The 19,110-nt window shown below is 39.3% G+C and overlaps 1 protein-coding gene across 1 annotated transcript in view; it reads right to left on the reverse strand.

The window, feature by feature from the left end:
• Nucleotides 1-17,733, reverse strand: part of DPYSL3 (dihydropyrimidinase like 3) — a 61,508-nt gene extending 43,775 nt beyond the window's left edge. The window contains exon 1 of the mRNA XM_063292377.1: nt 17,190-17,733. Coding sequence (XP_063148447.1) covers nt 17,190-17,546 — 357 coding nt within the window. The 5' untranslated portion in view covers nt 17,547-17,733. The remainder of the gene's footprint in view (nt 1-17,189) is intronic.
• Between the last annotated feature and the right edge of the window lie 1,377 nt (nt 17,734-19,110).

The raw sequence follows: 19,110 nt of genomic DNA on the forward strand, positions 1-19,110 counted from the left end.
CTCCAATGCAAGATACAAGAGTGAGCTAAGTTATCTGGAGGAAGGGCAAGTATTTCATGGTAACAGCATAGAACGTACAGGTAGTCCTTGGGTTACAATGGCAATTGTTAAGCGATGCAGTCATATTGCTTAGTGACAGCAATTCTGGCAGTCCCTGTTGCCATTGTTAAGAAAGGACCGCATGGGTGATTAAGCGAGGATCTCACGCAACTGCAACATGGGAAGAGGCGGGAATCCAGAAGTGCTTGCTTCTGCCACTGAAACCGTGTGCCAGGCAAGCAGGCCTGTGCTATGGAGTAGGGGTGGGCGGGCAGGTGCTACCGAGTATGGGCAGGCAGGCTCTGCAGAGGGTGGGCGGCAGGTACTAGGGAGTACGAGATCCCTGTGCCGCCTAGGGGTTCCTTGGGAGAAAAAGCAGTGGTGTGGGAACGACTTATGACCTCCTGCCAGCTTCCCTATTGACTTTGCTTGTGGGAAGCCAGCAAGAAAGGTCGCAAATGGCCGTGGGGCACTGCAACCATTGTAATTGTGTGCTGGCTGCCAAGTGACTGAATTGCAATCACATGACCACGTAGATGCTGTGACAGCCGCAACTTCAAGGACCGGTAGTAAGTTCCCCTTGTTCAGTGCCGTCGTAACTTTGAAAGGTTGCTGAATGAGTGGTCACTGAGGACTACCTGTACTGCCTGACAAACCAGTGCCACTCTGTAACCATGTGAAGTAGTCTGACAAATATCCAGGAAGGGAATGCCCTAAAGAAAAGTTGTGAGGAGATTATATATTATCTTTGGAATTAAAAGTTTATTAATTTTGCAGGTTAACTGGGTTTATGATATCATTAGGATGGATGACTTGGTCAAACTGGTGTCAGTATGAAACAAGAATAGATTTACCTTTTTTAGCTGGCACTATTTTGCTGCAGTGCTCACTGAGTGAGCAAAAGCGAGTTTAGAAGGGAAAATCAAAGTAGAGGCTTGGTTGGTTTGTTTATTCATCAGAGGAACAGGAAGATGCAAGGAACTACTCCCACAATATGCAGGGAAGTTTTTCTTCCTGTTGACAAGGACTGAACATGCTGCAAATGTAGAATGATTGCCCTCCTGGAAAAGAAGGGGAAGAGGCTTAAGGAAAAACTGTTCACCTCCCCTCCCCAGATCCTCAGGAAAGGTAAGGAATTCAACCATACAGGGAATGGTTGCAGAAGAACAATGATACCCAAATGCTTCCCAGAAGACAGTAGAAAACGAAGCAAAAGGAACAGAGAACGGTGATATAAAAGCCCTAGTCTGTCCAGAGCTTAGAGACTCCAGGGCCTCTACACTGGTGCTGTCTCTGGACCCCTGGATGAAAAGCAGCTGCCACAAGCCTCATAGAGGTAGTCACAAAGAGACTCTATGGCCCTGCAAAGGGAGGGATTGCTGATTTTGCCTGGCAGAAGAGGAGGGAACTGACAGACAGCTCCTATTGAAAGGGACCAAAGCAGTAATCTGTCAACATGATCGTTTGTCAAGAGATGAGACCTGTTTTCCAGCAGAAGAGAAAACTGGGAGTGATCAACTGGCTATGAAAATTAAACAACAGTTTGGATCCTTTGGTAATAAGACACGCTTCTGAGATGGGAAACTTTTGGCAAGAGATGGACTACAGATCATCAGAAGTGGGAAGAATGCATTTGGTATTACAAACCTGGAGGGCTTTAAACTAAATTGTGCGTGTGAAGGAAAAGACAATCCAGACAACAGATCAACACCAAGTAGTGGGAATGAGTCAGGAAGTTATGTCTATACGACAGGGAAAGGGAAGAGGTCCCTAAGTCCTACTTTACTTTGGCTTCCTCTCTAAAGGAGAACTGTGCTGAAATGGATTTAAGCAAAGCAATTGAGAAAAGGAAGGAGACGCAACCCAATGCAAGCAAATAAATGGTTTTTTTAATAGTAAATTTGATTAAGTTTCAAAGAAAGAATAAAAACCACAAAAAAACTACAAAAAAAGAAAAAAACTAAAAAAAATTCTTAAAAAGTGCAGAATCACAAGAGAAGAAAAAAAAAAATTAAATTTACAGGAAGATGTGGCTTCTGACTTTTAACAGTAAGGATATACAACATTTCCATAATCAATCTCTTATTTCTATACTAAACCAGAACATGTTATTTCTATAAATCACTCCCCTTTAATACATAATAAAAATCACTTAGTTACTCCTCCCCCTTATATTAAAATGAAGAAAAAAAAATTCATATAAACCTCCTAAACATCTTTCTCCCCTCCAAAAGATAAAGCATATTTAATTATTCCCTTCCTACCACTATCTATACATTTCTGTCTACTATAATAAAAATCTCCTTTTTTGATAAATGATCAGTCTGACTGTGATAATGTGATGGACACCGCATATCTTGATTTCAGCAAAACATTTCACAAAGTCTCCCATGAGATTCTAGTAAAGAAAATGGCAAAATGTGGGCTGGACTATAGTATCAGACTGAACAATCGTAGCTGAGTATATGGCATGTTAATGGCTCTGCATCAGACTGGAAGTGTCAGGTAGGGTATTTCTGGGCTATTGAATATATTTATAAATGAATTGGATGAGTAGTTATAAAACAGAGGTCAGTATCAAGATTCAAAAGACCCTGACCAGCTGGGCAGAAACCAGCAAGATGCATTTCAACAGAGACAATGGAAATCCAACATTTGGGTAGGAAAATGTGCATGAATGACTGTCGGGTGGAGAAAGAACCTTACTGGACAGCAGTATATACAAAAGGTATCCTGGTAGATCACAAGGTGAATTTGGGCCTGGAATAAGGCCAACTGAATTAAGCACAGCCCAAAAATGATGCCCCTCAATGCTTTCATTACTTAGCTGACAAGATTTTATTTATCAAATTTAAATGGCTGCCCATCTCACACCAAGTGACTCTGGGTGGCATACAATAAAAACATACAATTAAAACATACTACAAAACCAATTAAAACCAGTTAAAACAATAAACATACATAAAAGAAGGCCATGAGAGGGAAACCTTCATTTAATTTACTGCAGATTCTGTCAAAAAGATAACATTGCTTCATTAATCTGGGAGAACAGAAAGCACTGCATCCTGAATCTGTTATTATGGTTGAAGAAAGTATGTGGACAGGCAAGGGCACCTGAGAATTTTGTGAACTGAGTCAACCCAAGGGGAACCCCTCCCTCCCTGCCTCATAAAGTTATTGCCTAAATAATACAGTGTGTAGTCTCTGCTTTTCCAATATAATAATTCCACTTCCTGACAGGTCTTTTTATAAAGTAAAAGTTTCTTAAAAAACAAACAAAAAAAACCCTGACCTCCCTTCCACTGCCTGAACAACGGACAATGCAAAGAGAGAGCCATTATTTCTGCTTAAGGCTGTCATTGCGTTCCAACTTTCTGATAGCTGTTGCTGTATTACAATGTACAGAATAATAACAACTATTCTCTTAGTGGGAAAGTCATGGTTGGAATCAAGCCCTGCAGCAGCTTGAGCACCTGGGTGATGAGAAGCAAGATCCAATATTTTCTTGTTTTCTCAATTCATGTCCACGAAAAGAGACTGGATATTTTTGGGGTTTCTTTAGGTCATTCCTCTCTCCATCTAACTAAAGCAATTGTACTTTTTTCCCATCCATATACACAGATTTTTGAAATCTATTTAACAACATATATTTATCTCATTTTAATCACTGGCAGTAAATCTCTCTGAATTTGAAATTACCACAATCACAACTTCAATTAGCAACACTTACCTACACTTAGAGGTTATATCCTGTGCACAGACTGAACCTCATTAAAATCTGATTAAAAATTAAACTACAGAATCATCACACTAGAAGAACAACTTCATACAAGGAGCTTACCCATGTCACTATATGGTAAATGAGCAATTTTTGATAGCTTGTAAAATAAAGCTTTATGAAAATGGTTGGGTAGCAAGAAAATGACAATTACTGTATAATTTTCAGTGTCTGTAAAACTGTCACCAGTTAAGAATTCAAGCAGTGGGCTTCCAGGGAAGCAATGGTGCTCTGCGGCGGAATGAAGGGGACTGGCTCTTCGGGATTCCTCTCCAGACAAGGAGAAGACTTGGGATCACCCACAAATGCTCCAGACAGTTGCTGCTCATGAGGAGACCACACAAGAGCAGTTTCCGACGGGTTTAGAGCTCTGGGGGACGAGGGAATAGCCATCTTGCTCAAACCATGGTCAGCACCTTTAAGGACAGTGGGTTCACATACTTCCTTTTGTAATCACGTTTGGAAATTGCTTGTTAATTGCTTTTCAGCTATTAGGAACCTTTGGAACGACAAGGTTTTTTCACAGCACCATCTGAATCTCCAATCCTTAGAGAAAGAAGTTTTAAATATAAGATTAAGGACTTAAATTGAGGGGGGGGGAAATAAACAGCAAAAGTGTGATTAGAATGTTAATTTTGGAAGTTATAAATGGACTAAGGGTCCAGATGGATTTGAAATAAGATTTTGAAATTAAATGTAAGAATTTTCCCATGGGAAAATGCTGTTGTTTTGAATTCTTAAAAACCCCCAACATGATAGGATGGGATTTTGAAGGTTGGACACTAGAGGGTACCAGAAGGAACTAAAGATTACAATTAAAGGAGAAGAACACTTAAATTTGACTTACTAATACAGAATGGAGTAATATACTTTAACATCAAATGTGTTGAAGGATATTTTTAAACAATGGATCTCAGAAGTTAATTTTAAGAGTGTCTACCATTAGCGATAGACTGTCTTTAAAAGATGTTAGGGAAGAGGAACAAGTTTTACTGGATAAAACTGAGACTGCTCTGAAAGTGGATTTAAAAATGACAGGCTTCAAGAATGGTATGGAAAAAGATGCTACACTGGATATACAAATGAAACTGGCCGTCTTAATAATTAAAAGGGATATACAAATAGAAAGAGTAACCTGGATAACTTTCCTATATTGAATTTACAAAAGAGACTTGTTGAAGAATTTTGTGAGAAGGGACAAAGAAAAAATGAAAAGAACTCAAGTTCTAGGACATTATTTGAAGGGATTAAAGATCAAGATTGTTAACAGTAAAAGGAAGGAATTTAAAGTAGGTTTATCTGATCAAGGTTAAAGTAGATATGTTATCATCTCTGGTAACCCTTAATGGACTTCTGCTGACCAGGACTGAACAATGAAGTTTTAAGGATTTGTTTATAGAAAAGAGATGAGATATGGAAAGAAGGTACCATTTGTTGTAATTTAAGAGAAGGAAATAAGTTACTAAAATTGTTTATACTTGATGTGATGAAGGGGGAAGTAATTTCTTTATACACACACAAACACACACACAGTATGTATGTGTGTATGTGTGTGTGTGTATAAAGAAATTACTTGTGATGTAACTGCTTTCTGTGTCCACTGTCTGGTGAGGTTCATGTATATAGGCATTGTTTTGGTTGTTTGAAGACTATGTTAGTAATGAAGAAATAATTGGATTGGCAGAAACTTGTAAGTTGTTATGTCACTTCATTTCTGTTTTCTATGCCATATATTCCAACTACATTTTCCTCCTTAACATGTCTAACTTTTCCATTTCAATCTCCAACCACAGGCAGCACATCTTGCTTGCGTGTTCAGTCGATTTCAAATTGAACGTGACCATAAACCTTGTTAACCTCCTCTTCTTGTGCACTAACGTTTGGAGCACAAATTTGGATGATTGTCATATTAAAGACTTGTCCACTAACTGATATTACTTGGTCACTGATTGCATTGTACCCAAGTATTGTCCTTGCTATATTCTTCCTGACTATGAAAGAACTGTCATTTCATGTTTTTGGTCTTCTGAGTAGTAAACAGTATGATCTTCTGACTGAAAGTATCCAATACCAGTCTGTTACAAGTTGCTGATGTCAATGTGTAGTCGAGTCATTTCATATTTCACTGTGTTGAGCTTTCCCATTTCATGCTTTTTATGTTCCATCTTCCCACTGTAGTTCTTTCTGTGAAGCTCTGAATTTTCCTTTCCTGCATGGCAACTTCAGTCCCAAAGGCTTTAATATAGCTGTATCATAAATTCCATCTGGCACAATATTATCTATCACTTTATATTGTCCACCCATATGATTTTCTTGGTAAAATACAGGAGGGATTTACCCTGTGTGGCAGAGACCCTTACAGACAGACAGTTGAGGAGCTGACTAGCGAGTAACAGAAAGCAAACACTGAACTCTCCAAAGATGTAGAGAACCTGTTTAAGTGTATTCTCCCCAGTCTCTTGAGCATTCAGGGACAGGGGCTGAAAACAAAAAGAAACTCTTTGGAGCCTCACCAATCCAAGCCAAGAACTCCAAGTACTGTTCAAAATAAAATGTCTATCTGAGGAAGTAACCACTGATTTGGCGGCAGCAGCCTGAGTCTTGTTCTCCTGCTCATGCACCAACAGTCTCAATAAGCCTTCTGGACTCAGCTGTGGGCATATAAGCAACTCCTCACTTGTGCAGTCTGGCCCCTTCCTTTCCTCCGAAGAAGGCCTTCCAGTGTGAGGAACCAGCTCTCTTCTCTACCTGGGCTATGAGCTGAGTCCAGGCCAGGCAGCATACAAGAGTGGGTGGGTGGGGTGTTTATTCAGGCTTAATAAGGGTAATGCAGCAGGTGCCTTCTCCAAAGTCTTCTCTTTGTCACACTCTGGCACCCCCGTTTCTCTGGCCCTTTTTTCCCAACCTGCCCCTTCTTCAGAGCAGCCTGTATGCTTAGAAAGCAATGAGTCTACAGACACTCATACCCTGCTACTGTAGTTTACTTACAAGGAGGCTGGTGTTTTCCTTTCACTACACACTGCCTTCTCCTGCAGAGTATGAAATGATGCTTTTGCTCTTGCCACAAAAGTGATCATACACTTCCAACATCACTGCTGACTGTTTACTTTCGCTGGGTGGCTGGGATGACTTTCAAGCCTTGGGTGATCTTGTTGAGAATATATACTCATGGTCTACACCCTCAGCATTCTTTGCTTCTCCCTCCCAGGAATACTCCCCTACCCCTGCCATGATGGAACAGCACAGCAGGATTTGGGGGGAATACTAAATTTAGTTAGTTCTAAAACTGAAATGGATGGGGGAAAGATATCCTATGTAAGAGTATACAGGGCCCTAAGGTGTTTCTACCTTAGTAAGGTAAATTTACCTATGTAAGGGATCACAACACAAATGCTATTACTAGAATTGAGTTTAATAAAAATAAGTAGATTTGTAGAAGAGACATCCATCCAATGTTTACTAGTAGCAAAGATACTGGCAAGTGTCAGTGTTCTTAAAACACTGATCACTCTTGATGGAAATCTAATACTATTCACAACCAAAAGCAAAATACCTAGCCCAAATATAAGTACCTTAACAATTTATTTATTACAATATCTACATGTAAACATTCCCTCCCTTTCGGGATGGTGTGATCAGTGTGGCTACAGCTTCAGAACCCTCTTCCAAGAATAAAGTGCCTTATGACTAATCACGACAGGCAGAAGATAAAGAGCCTCTCCACGAATTATTAACGATTAATTCCTCATATTAATCCCATTGCCATTGCTCTCAATGTCTGTCATGAGCAGCAGCTTTAATTTGGTAAGCGCAAATTACTGGACACAAAGAATAATCTAACTGATAAAGAAAAGGAACACAGCTAAAATTTTAGGTTTGGGAAAATTCACTTGTACAGACAAAATGACATTATGCTGCGTATCTTCACATAAACCCGCTGGTATGCACAGAATGACCCCGCTTTCAGTGAACAACTGTTTGCTTTGTTGGCTCTGGGAACAGCAAAAACAAAAATGTCAGAAAAACTTAAGTAGTCTGTAAGGTTCCTTAACACATAATTTTGGAACATGATCATGTAGCCTTAGAGACAATCATCCTAATAGATTGGCCTGGTACTATTCTTCTCTGAAATTTTATTTTTTCCTTCATATTGTGGCCTTTGGAATTACAACTTTTTGCTTTCATATCATAATCTGTTTAGGTCCATGAGAATAGGGTATGCTTTTAAAAATTCTAAAACTGAAAATAAGGGAAGCTTTTTAAATACTGTTTTAAAATTCCGTATCTAATAACTTTGATAGGAACCATCTAGTAATGATTGCCAAATTATTAGATTTGGCTCAGTGAATCATCATCAGTAAAGGCCTCTTCTGAATCCATCTGTTTTTCCAACAAGTATCTCATAAGCAGTGAGCACTCAACCACTCCAGGTATTGTCTAGATTTCCAAATTTGCCTCTACTATGAAGCCGTAACAAAACAAATAGCTAACCCAACTATAGAGATTAGTATCCACACCTTGTTTCTGTTAAAGACAGATAAATGCAGCATCTATTTTTAAAACAATGGAATTCTTCTGAATTACATGGAAACTTTTACTAGTCCTAGAAAAGACTTCATCCCTCATCAGTTTAAATCACCGTATTTCCAGGGAACTTAATTCAGAGTATATACTTAAGTGCCTCTACTTCATATGTAGTGATCTTATTTCTGAAAAGACATCTTGAGAATATTATACCAATGGCTTGAAAATTAACATAAGAATTTCTCGAAACCAGTGTTTCTCAACCTTGGCAACTTTAAGATGGATGGATTTTAACTCCCAGAATTTCCAGCCAGCTTGCTGGCTGGGGAATTATGGGAGTTGAAGACCAGCCATCTTAAGGTTGCCAAGGTTGAGAAACACTGCTCTAAACTGCTCTATAACAGAAGTGGTCTCAGGTCCTTACTGTCCTTAACCTCAAATTCCCTCAAACAGAGAAACAAAAATAATGACACTTCAACTATCTACCTTCTCTTTGGTAATAAACAAAATAGAGTACTTTCATTGCTGAGCAATTCTGAATCCCTTTTAGCTTTTTAATATAAGCCATTTTATCATTACATTTACCTAGACTGGTGCTATCATGAAAGGCTTTTTTTTTTGCCTTTCAAGCTGCTTACTATTAATCTTCCTAAATTGTATTTACTATCATTACACTGAACACAAAAATATCCTGAAGATTTCTATTTTACAAAGAAGTGTGCCCACAGTACAAGGTAGGTATATGTGTCCATATGAAAATCTCCTAGTACCAATGAAATGCCTCATTTAATAGCTGTGATTTTTTCCCCCCAGGGTGTTAGGAAAGAAAAGATCTGAGAACGTGGGAAATCAGGGTGGGAAATCAGGGTTGTCCGTGGGGCATAATGGGGAGTGTGTGTGATCTTGAACAAGAGAGAAAACAAGCAGTGGCTTTGTGTTTATGGCTCTGTCCCCATCTCAGAATCATAGGCATTACTGCTTTTTCATTCTCATCAATTTATTTTTCTACGAGATCTTGTTGCAGCAATCGTATTAGCTATTTTATCATAATATTTAAGACATCCTGAAATTCTGAAAAATAAAAAAAAGTTGAGGATATCTACTATAGTTATTTATTATTGATAACATACCATCCTAAAATGTATCCTATCACATACTCCTAGGTATCTGCCACTTATTAAAAAACAAACCTAATCTCTATATAATAAATATAATTTTACTATCAGTTTTGAGTCTTCAATTTAATCTCCTTCAGTATAATCAGACCAAAGCTGCTCTTTCTCATTTCATGGGCACTCTTCGTATAGGAAAACAGATCACCTCTACAATATCTTCCAGCAAAATGGATACCCCCCCCCAAACTTTATCAAAAGGTGCCTGACCACTCAACTCACTACAACCCAACCAACAGAAGCTATGAAAAGGATAACACTGCCATACATCAGAAACATCTCAGAAACTACCAACAGACTGTTACAACAGCACAGCATCACTGTAGCCCATAAACCCACTAAAATTCTTAAAACATCTGAAGTTACCCAAAAGACCCAGTAGCCCAAGAAGAAAAAACAGGAGTCATCTACAACATACAGTGCAAGGACTGTAGCAGCCACTATGTAGGACAAACAGGCAGAAGACTAGCAGAGCGCATCCACAAACACCAACTAGCAGTCAGAAGACACAATGAAAACTCCTTAATCTCACAACACATGGACAGACTTAACCATACTTTCAACTGGAAAACTGTGAGCATCCTAAACCAAACCAAGTCCAAAAATGCTAGGGCATTCCTGGAAGCTTGGCACTCAGAGAAAGCAGCCATCAACACTTACATACCATTCAAAAGAGACAACAGTAAAGCCAAAAGACCAGAATACCTCCTCACCAGCAATCAGCACCCACATATGCAAAGATTAACACTAGGATTAACACCAGATGAACAATCAGACAGCACAATATACCCTAATCAAGGAACTATTAACTCAATCAATCAGCAAACAAAAGCCCAATCAAGGAACTCCCAAGGAGAGAACAACACCTCCACCAACACAAGCTGGACAAACCATATATATAAACAGAGAGCAAGGCCCACTCCCTCTTCACACTGAAGATGTTGCCTAGTCTGGCAATGAAATGTCTGCAAGAAAACCAGGCTCAGAGAGCACCAGGGACTCCACTCTTTGTATAAGAAGTTACATATATTATTCTCTCCATAAATTGAGAACCTTAGGTTTTAGACAGATTTTTAGATTTCTTGATAAATCGTTCCAGTCATAATGCTAATATTAAACATGCTATCTCTAAAATCTATGTATGTCTTTGAGATTACTTGCTTCTGAAAGATATGCTTCCCACCAGTGTTTGTGTAAATCAATAATCTCTCTTCAAACATTAAAGCAGCCATATCCTTTGCAAGGATTGCCCAGGCTGTCTCCCACTGTCTGTATTTACATGCATGCTGCTTGAATCTAGAAAGGGATGAGGCTGCTTTCACACTCCAAAGAGAAGTGTTGCATTGCACTAACACACTTTGAAGAGCATCTCTTTCAAACCCTTTGCACAGCCCTACTGTAAATCACTCAAGCCTCTGCAAATATTATTTCTTGTAATTTTAATTTAGTTTGTCTCACCAGTAATGGAAATGTAAATTCAGACATAAAGAAAAATAACTAATGTCATATATTTGGATGGTTAATGTACAATTAAAGTATGACAAGTTACAACAGATGCTGGCAAATGAATGGATTTATAAAGAAACTCTTATTTTAATGAAAGCTGTATTTAGCAATCATTGTGTTTTGCTCATGAGGAATATCATTTCCCTCGACAAATCAGATCATTCCTGTGCTGAATACTGCAAAAAGTAGTAATTTGCAACTTCAATTTTGTAAACCCCCATTTTGTAGCATAAAAGCAGCTGTCATGGAAAAAAACCATGGTACAGAAGAATTACACAGGGAAGTTAGGAAAGGCCAAAACCAGATGCTGGAGGAATAAATATTTCTTTGATTGGTTTTCAAATAACTAGAGAGGAAACACTCACTCATTGTTAAGAATGCCAATTTTGTCTTATGTTTTCCAATATTTACTAACATTCTAGTTACTATTCAAATTTCTAACAGAATTACTCATTTAGATAAATAAGCTAGAATTATAGCTTACTGTGAAAAAATCAAATGTCCTTTGCATAATGGCCGATTCACTACTCTTGCCAGTGGGAATGTCTAAATTATTTAATTAATTAATTTATTTTCTTTCCCTCTTTATTATTTTTACAAATAACTCAAGGCAGTGAACATACCTAATACTCCTTCCTCCTCTTATTTTCCCCACAACAGCAACCCTGTGAGGTGAGTTGGGCTGAGAAAGAGTGACTGGCCCAAGGTCACCAGCTGGCTTTCATGCCTATGGCGGGACTAGAACTCTCAGTCTCCTGGTTTCTAGCCCCTTGCCTTAATCACTAGACCAAACTGGCTCTCTAAATAAACCAGGGAACATCTATCTGTGATTTTTATGTGTGTTTTTTAGTGTTATATCTGAACTGTGATTCCTGGATCTTTGGAACTAATACAGCTGAATATGAAACCAGGATAAAACTGAACAAAGCTCTGCTTATGGTACAAGTATCAATTCAAATGTAACATCATTTCCATAAAACTCACTATCAGGAAAGTGTGCTTAGAACTTTAGCTTTAAATGCCCAATTTATTTTGACCATTAAAGTCAAATCAATTAAGCCATGAATTACTGAGGATTCCAAATATTTATTTATCGGATTTATATGCTACCACAACTAAGCAGAATCATGGTGTCTTATTCAATAATAATTAAAATATACAAGGATGTAACATAAACATCCACAATACAACTGTTTAAGTTGTACTGTGGATGTTTAAATAAAGTTTCAATAAAAACAGTTAAAGTAGTTTCTCCCTTTAATAATTCCAGAATTTTTCTCATTAGTGAAGAAAACAATTCAAAAGAAAGGAAGACACTCTGCATTTTCAAGGCTAATGGAAAGGGCTGGAGATAAATTTTGCTTCTAAGTCCAGCTCCGTTCTAAAACAAATCCTGTCCTGTTAGTATGAAACATGTTTCAAAAATGTTCAATCATTTTTTTTGTGATAAAAACTGGCCAATTATCTATATTCTGGTATCATTACTGGTGTTGATTAGTCATTTTATCACTTCTGACTCTTTGTGATATGATAGAGCATTTCACCAGGACTGTAACCTTGTGCTTACAAGAACTGCCTCATACGTGATGGTATCTAGTCTTGTACCCTCTTGGCCTCTTCTTTGATTCCCTTTGATTTTTATGGATCAGAGTGATCTCCAAGATTCTTGCCTTCATATTATGTATCCAAACTAGTTAAGGTTTAGCTTCAATATTAGTGCTTCCAGTAAGTGAACTGTCTTGAATTATTTAGTCTTGGATTCTTTGTTCTTCTTGAGGTCTAGGAAGTTCTCAAAATTTTTCTCCAATAGCATCATTCAAAGGTATCATTTTTTTGTATTCAGGCTTTCTGACTGTCCTGCCTTTAGAGCTATATGTTACAACCAAGAAAAACAATGACCTTGACTGTACACACCTCTATTGTCAATGTGATGTCTATATTTTAATATTTTATCTACATCTGTCAGAAATTATTTTTCAAGTATCAGATATATATTTCATAGCAACAGTCACCATATCTGTGAATTTTGGGGACTAGGAAGATAAATAATTTAAATCTTTTTTTGCATATTTGCACTGGGTTAGCATTGTGTTTTGACATAATCTTACTTTTCTTTTTTAATATTGAGGAACAAACTGGCTGCTGCACTCTCTTCTTTAACTTCCCAAAGGAGATTTCTTAAATATTCCTTGCTTTCAGCCATCAAAGTGGTATTATCAGCATATCCAAGACTATTGGTGTTTCTTCCTGCAACTTTGATTTCAATTTCTATTTCTTGTAGTCCATCATTTCTCATCATATATTCTTCATGTAACATTAAAAAGGTGACAGTATACAACTGTGGTGTACTTCTTTCCCAATTTTGTACCCCTAAATAGCTCTATGTTCTGTTCTAACTGTTGCTTCTTAGTCATGAAATAGAGTCTTCAGGTCAATAAGGTGATCCAATACATCTAATGTTTTAAAGGGCTACCCACAGTATCTCTTGATTTACAAAGTCAAAGGCTTTAGTATAATCAATAAAGCACAAACAGATATATTTTTGGAACTCCCATGCCCTTTCCATTATCTATCAGATGTTAACAATGTAAACTCAGGTGCCTCCCCGGCTTATCCACCTGACAGTTTTCATCCCATGTACTGTTGAAGTCTAGACTGCAAAATCTTGCTTTGATAAGGTTTGATCTTTTCTAGTCCCTTGGCCACTGCTGCTTACAAATCACACACGTATCACTTTAGATGCATGATCTGGTAAAAATTTAAATAGTTAATAAACTCCTGCAGCTTTGTTGTTAGCAATATTTTCTAAGGCCATTTAATGTCACTTTCCACAATGTCTGACTCTGGTTCAGTGATCAAACTTTTGTACATATAATCAATTCTGGAATCAACAGTTCTCCCATTTATTTATATCTTCTCCACTTTGCATCTTTTTCTCCAACCGATCTTCACCCTTATTGTTCTTTTCTTTATGTAAAAGGTTCCCTTGGTTTCTGTAACTCTCTTAAATAAATTTCTTGTCCTTCATTTTCTTTGTATTGCTTATTTAGTTGTAACTTCATGTCTCTGTGTGGTCTTCTGTAGGACACAACATTTATGTGAGCAACTTTTTCCTGTTTCTGCTTTTTTCCAGTTATTTTCATGTATCAGCAGATAGCCATTTCACTTGTGTTTTTTTTACATTTCAGGATATATTTTTACTCATGACACAAATTTCAGTCACAGTTCTTCAGGTACCCCATTTATCCATTCAATATATTATTTACCTTCACCATGTAATCACATGGAATAGTGCTGAGGCTGAAACTTGTTGGTGTTATTTTTTTTAAGTTTTAATTTTAAGAAGCTTATCATTTGAACCACACTCAATACCAGGTCTTGGTTTTGCTGAATGAACAGAGCACTTCTTCATCTTTATAAGAGTATATCATAATACACATATTACAGATCACCGTAATATACTATATTCAGGATTGCTTTTGGAAAGTATTCATACATTTCAACTGATTTAAGACTCAGCAGCTAAGTAATTGAAAGGCCAAACAGAGTAGTATCTTGTCATTTATTAAAGGCCTATTCTGGCTGGAAGTTTGTTCTCAAGCACAATTCAAAATGCTAGTGTTGATTACTAAGTATTAAATCAAAAGGAGATACTCTGGTTCCCATCAAATATTTGGAAATAAGAATGGAGTGGAGCAGAAAAGGTGCTGAAATGAGATCAGGCACAGACTCAAGTCCAGCCTCCTCTAAAGAATCTCCCTTGGTGACTTCTGACAAGTCATTTTTTCTCTGCCCAATCTACCTCATAGGATTGTTTTTGTGATGAAGTTATAGACAGGTGGATTATTTTATTTATTCTATTTTTATCCTGCCACAATCTTGTGACTCTCATTAGTTTGATGTGTACCTCCTTGAGCTCCTTATAGAAAGCTTATGGTTTTCAAATCGAATATTTTCCCAATGGTAATGCTATAATTACAATTCTCTCTGTGATGAAATGATATTGCATTTTATTGCATTCTATTAAAACAAATAAAAGGTTAACTGGACTTTTCCATATCAGGACAGCAGATAGAAAGATAAGAACCTGGAGATGGGGTTAAGAGAGGCAGTTGACAAAATAAGAAAAAGGAAAAGCAGATAATCTGTACATGTGTGTACACACACATACATAAAACAAAACAAATCCATTGGTAGCCCTCATGATAACTGATCTGCTGCTAAGCACTCAGGCATTTTTCTGATTTACCTCTAAACAGAAGCAACTTATATTCTATACTACCTGTTCATTCTTTTTTATTGTTAAAGTTGTAATCGTTCATAATAACTAGTCCTCTGAGTAAATAAGAGACAGAATATAATACCCCACCTCCATGTAAGGTATAATGACACTAACAGAAGAAGCAGCAGGAAGAGATAACCTCAATATAAGAACTTACTTAATCTAAGTTAATAATTTGGGAATGATGGCTGCAAGTTTTAAAAATGTATCTACCTCCAAATTAAAAGTTGTACCATTTCTGACTAAATAGATCTGATTTCACTACACTCTACCTAGGCAATGTCATCCAACATCTTTCCTGTCCAGCTGGATGATTCTACTCCTCTGTTGCATTAATTTGGGCTCTTATTTTCTGTATTCTTAAACCCACAATTCAGGAACTATAGGATGCTTATGATTTTCCACTCCAAGGTCTGAGAGAAAGCTCTAGCCTTAGATGAGGAAATTCCCTCCTTCCAGGCTTTTTTTTCTTCCTGATGTCAAAAAGGCCAGAAAGAGGAAGGATTGGGCAAAGGTCATTCAGGGAGACCATAGAGCTACTGGCTCTAAGCGCCTGGCCTCTCAATATTCCACCTACCTAGTATGGCTGTGCATGGTTTGAAAATGATTCAGTAGTGGTAATATTTTTCAGGTTATAAGCGTATCAGTATTTTTCACTGTTTTCTGATAGCTAAAGCTAAAATGGCTATTCCTTTTAGACAAAAATATGTGAATTGCAAACCCTGATTCCCAGCAATATATTTGGGCCACTATCAAAACTTTAAAAGGATTCCTGAAAACTAAGCCTGATCTTATGGTACAATATTTAAATTACATCTTTTTTAATTATATCAGCCTAAGTTCAAGATTTCAGATTTGAAAGTCAGGCATGTGAATATATGAAGTCTATTTTCTTTATGGAAAAAAATTAAGACTGACTTTAAAGTAACCAGCCTGGCCAAGTTTATGCTACTGCCTTCTGGCATGGTGTTGTCATTTGACCATTCTTGGAAATGCAGCATACAGCTTTTCAGTTAATAACTTGAAATATGCTGACACAGTTGCTACAGGCTGACAGAATGGAAGAGCCTTCTCCTTCTCTTGAAAAGAAACAGAAGAAAGTTACAGAGCCTCTCTTTAGTTATGCTTCTCTTGGTTAACCACAATCCTAGTGAGAAAGGAAGATATAGGATAGCCCGGCTAGTATGAGTAACGGATTTATTCACAAGTCGATGGTGAATAATTAGACTACGGTCATGTGACCTGTACAATTAAAGCCCGGGCAGCAGAAAACTAATTGAAGTCGGTGCTCCTTCCCAAAGGTCTCAACTGCTGTTATTTGAATGACTTGCAACATGCAAGGGCAAATCGGGAAACTGCCAGGAAACTCAATACCACAGGATTCCTCGAAATGCTAACTTTATAAAAGATGCCTCATACTCCCCATGCATAATTAAATTGCTACGTTTGTGCGTCAGGAGGAAAGAATTAAACCTTGGAAAAAAGAGCGGGCCTGCCTTTACTTGTAACCGCCACTAACAACAGCCCTCGTCGCCACCGCAGCAACTTTGAGGCAGGCCGGATAAAAGTGTGAAGCCACGTTTGACCCCAACTTCTCCTCTCGAGCCTAAGCTTTTCAGATTTAGGAGGACGCAGCGGTGTCGGAAAGATGCTTTTCGGGGCGGAGCGCGCTAGTGTTCTAGCCCACATCCCCGGGGAGGGCGGACTCGACTCCCCAGCATACAGGCACCCAAACGGCCCGAACACCCCCCATGCATCCGGAGCAGGGCGGCGTCTCTTCCCCCATCGGGTCCCCCGCCTTTAGTCACGCATCCAAGGCCACCCACCCTCCTCCTCCATCCTTCGCCGAGACCTCCAGGGGAGCTTCCCCTCCTCCCGCCCCTCTGACCTTGTAATCCTCGAGGCCGAGGTTTTGCAGCCGCTGTTTGCCTGAGGGGGGGCGGATCTCCACGCCGCCGGCCGGGGGCTCCTTCGGGGCCGCCTCCACCTTCGGGGGCTGCTGCTTTTGGGGCTCCGGCTCCCGCGACGGGGCGCGGCGAGCTCCGCGCTGCCCCACGCTGAGAGCCCCGAAGTCCAGTGTCTTGCTCTCGAAGGCGCCCTCCACGTTGCAGAACATCCCGCCATACTTCTGGCGGGGCACTTGGTCGGCGGTGCCCGGGCGCGCCAGGTAGACGGGCAGCTCTTCCTCCGCCGCCGCCGCGGGATCCGCCCGCTCCCGGCCTCTCCGCCCGCTGTTGGAGGCCATGGCCGAGGCCGGCAACCGCGGGAGCCGCTGGGGTAAGTCAAGCCCGCGAGTCCGTCTGCGAGGAAGAGAAAGAGGGCGGGAGGGAGGCTCCCCGGGCGCCGCTGCCTCGGCTCAGGCGCGGAATGACTGATGACTGGGAGAGAGAGAAAAGGAGCGCCTGCTGGGAGGGAGAGAGGGCGGCGGCGGCGGCGGCCACGAGGACTTTTCACACCCGCGCCGGCGCTCGCCGCAGATTTGGCTGGGGAAAGCTGCGCTCACGCACGCGCTGCGCTGGGCGAGCAGCGGGTCTCCCCCTTCCAAATCCCCGCGGGACGGGCTTGCCACTTTCGCTTTCCACCTCTAGCGGGTTCCTGGCGACGCCAAATGCGCCGACTCTCCATCCCAACGTCCCCGGGCCTCCTGGCAACCGTTCGCGGCCCTAAACGTTTGGAGGGTTCCAGATTGGGCGGGGGAGCAGGCTTTGGGGGCTCAGTGGGGACAACTCCACGTCAGGGAAGCGTCGCCTTTTGCTGAATTTTTACTTGCCACTTAGCTAATAAGTTGGAGAGGGGTGTGAAATGAGAAGTAAAATTGTCATTAAAAAAAATAGCTTTGCCTGTATGCTTGAATATTTAACAGGAGCTGCATTCCCAGAAGAAACACATTTTCCCCATCTTACCTGCATGGTTGGGTCTTTGGTTCACTGACAGAATCTTCATTAAAAGAATATACAGGTAAAATGGTAAAGCAGCAAAGTTTCCATGAAGTTGAATTTCATTCCTGATGACTACATGGGCAGATCCCTGTTTCCTTGGCAACTGTATGGAAGTGATTTGCTATTGTCTTCAGGGGTTTTTTTTTTTTTTTGAACCTCCCAATCTTCAGTAATCATCTTCTGAACATGGGACCACAAGGAAAGCTGTAGGACAGTACAAGAGAAGATGATTCCATAGTCCCACAGTTTTTAACTCACCTTTTTTTTCTATCACAGGAAGGAATAAGTGAATCAAACCTGTCCTTGACATCAGTGGACTTCATGCACAAAGAAACTTTGTGTGTTACTAATTATTGCTCATGTAAACTTCACATTGTGCTGGTTTGATTATTGTAAAATGTAAATCCAGTCTAATAGTGACGTGGTTCATCAAGTTGCCACAATTGCTGCTCTTTCTTAAAATTAAATATAAATATTCATTTGAAATTATAAGTTGCAACAATACAAAGTGGTATTAACTTTGAATGTTCACTTTGGGATATTCCTTAATATGTGACAAAGTAAAAGGTGTGATGTATCTTTATGACTTTCTTTTACAAAATTCACTTTTAAAAGATTTTATTTGTTTATTTGTTTGTCTGGTAAATTTATATAGCTGCCAATCTCACATATGTGACTCTGGGCGTTGAACAAAGTTAAAAAAGAACAGTACAGCAAATACAAAAACCATAACAAAAAGCATTGCAAACATTAAAAGCATTAAAACCATAAAACATAATTTGTGGAAGAGTACAATCAGTTTCCTTAACAATATAACCATCTTACAGATTCCATACCCACATTACTGGATCCCCAGGCCAGATCAGAAAG

This window comes from Candoia aspera, chromosome 2 (assembly GCF_035149785.1).
Source record: "Candoia aspera isolate rCanAsp1 chromosome 2, rCanAsp1.hap2, whole genome shotgun sequence".
Taxonomy (NCBI): domain Eukaryota; kingdom Metazoa; phylum Chordata; class Lepidosauria; order Squamata; family Boidae; genus Candoia; species Candoia aspera.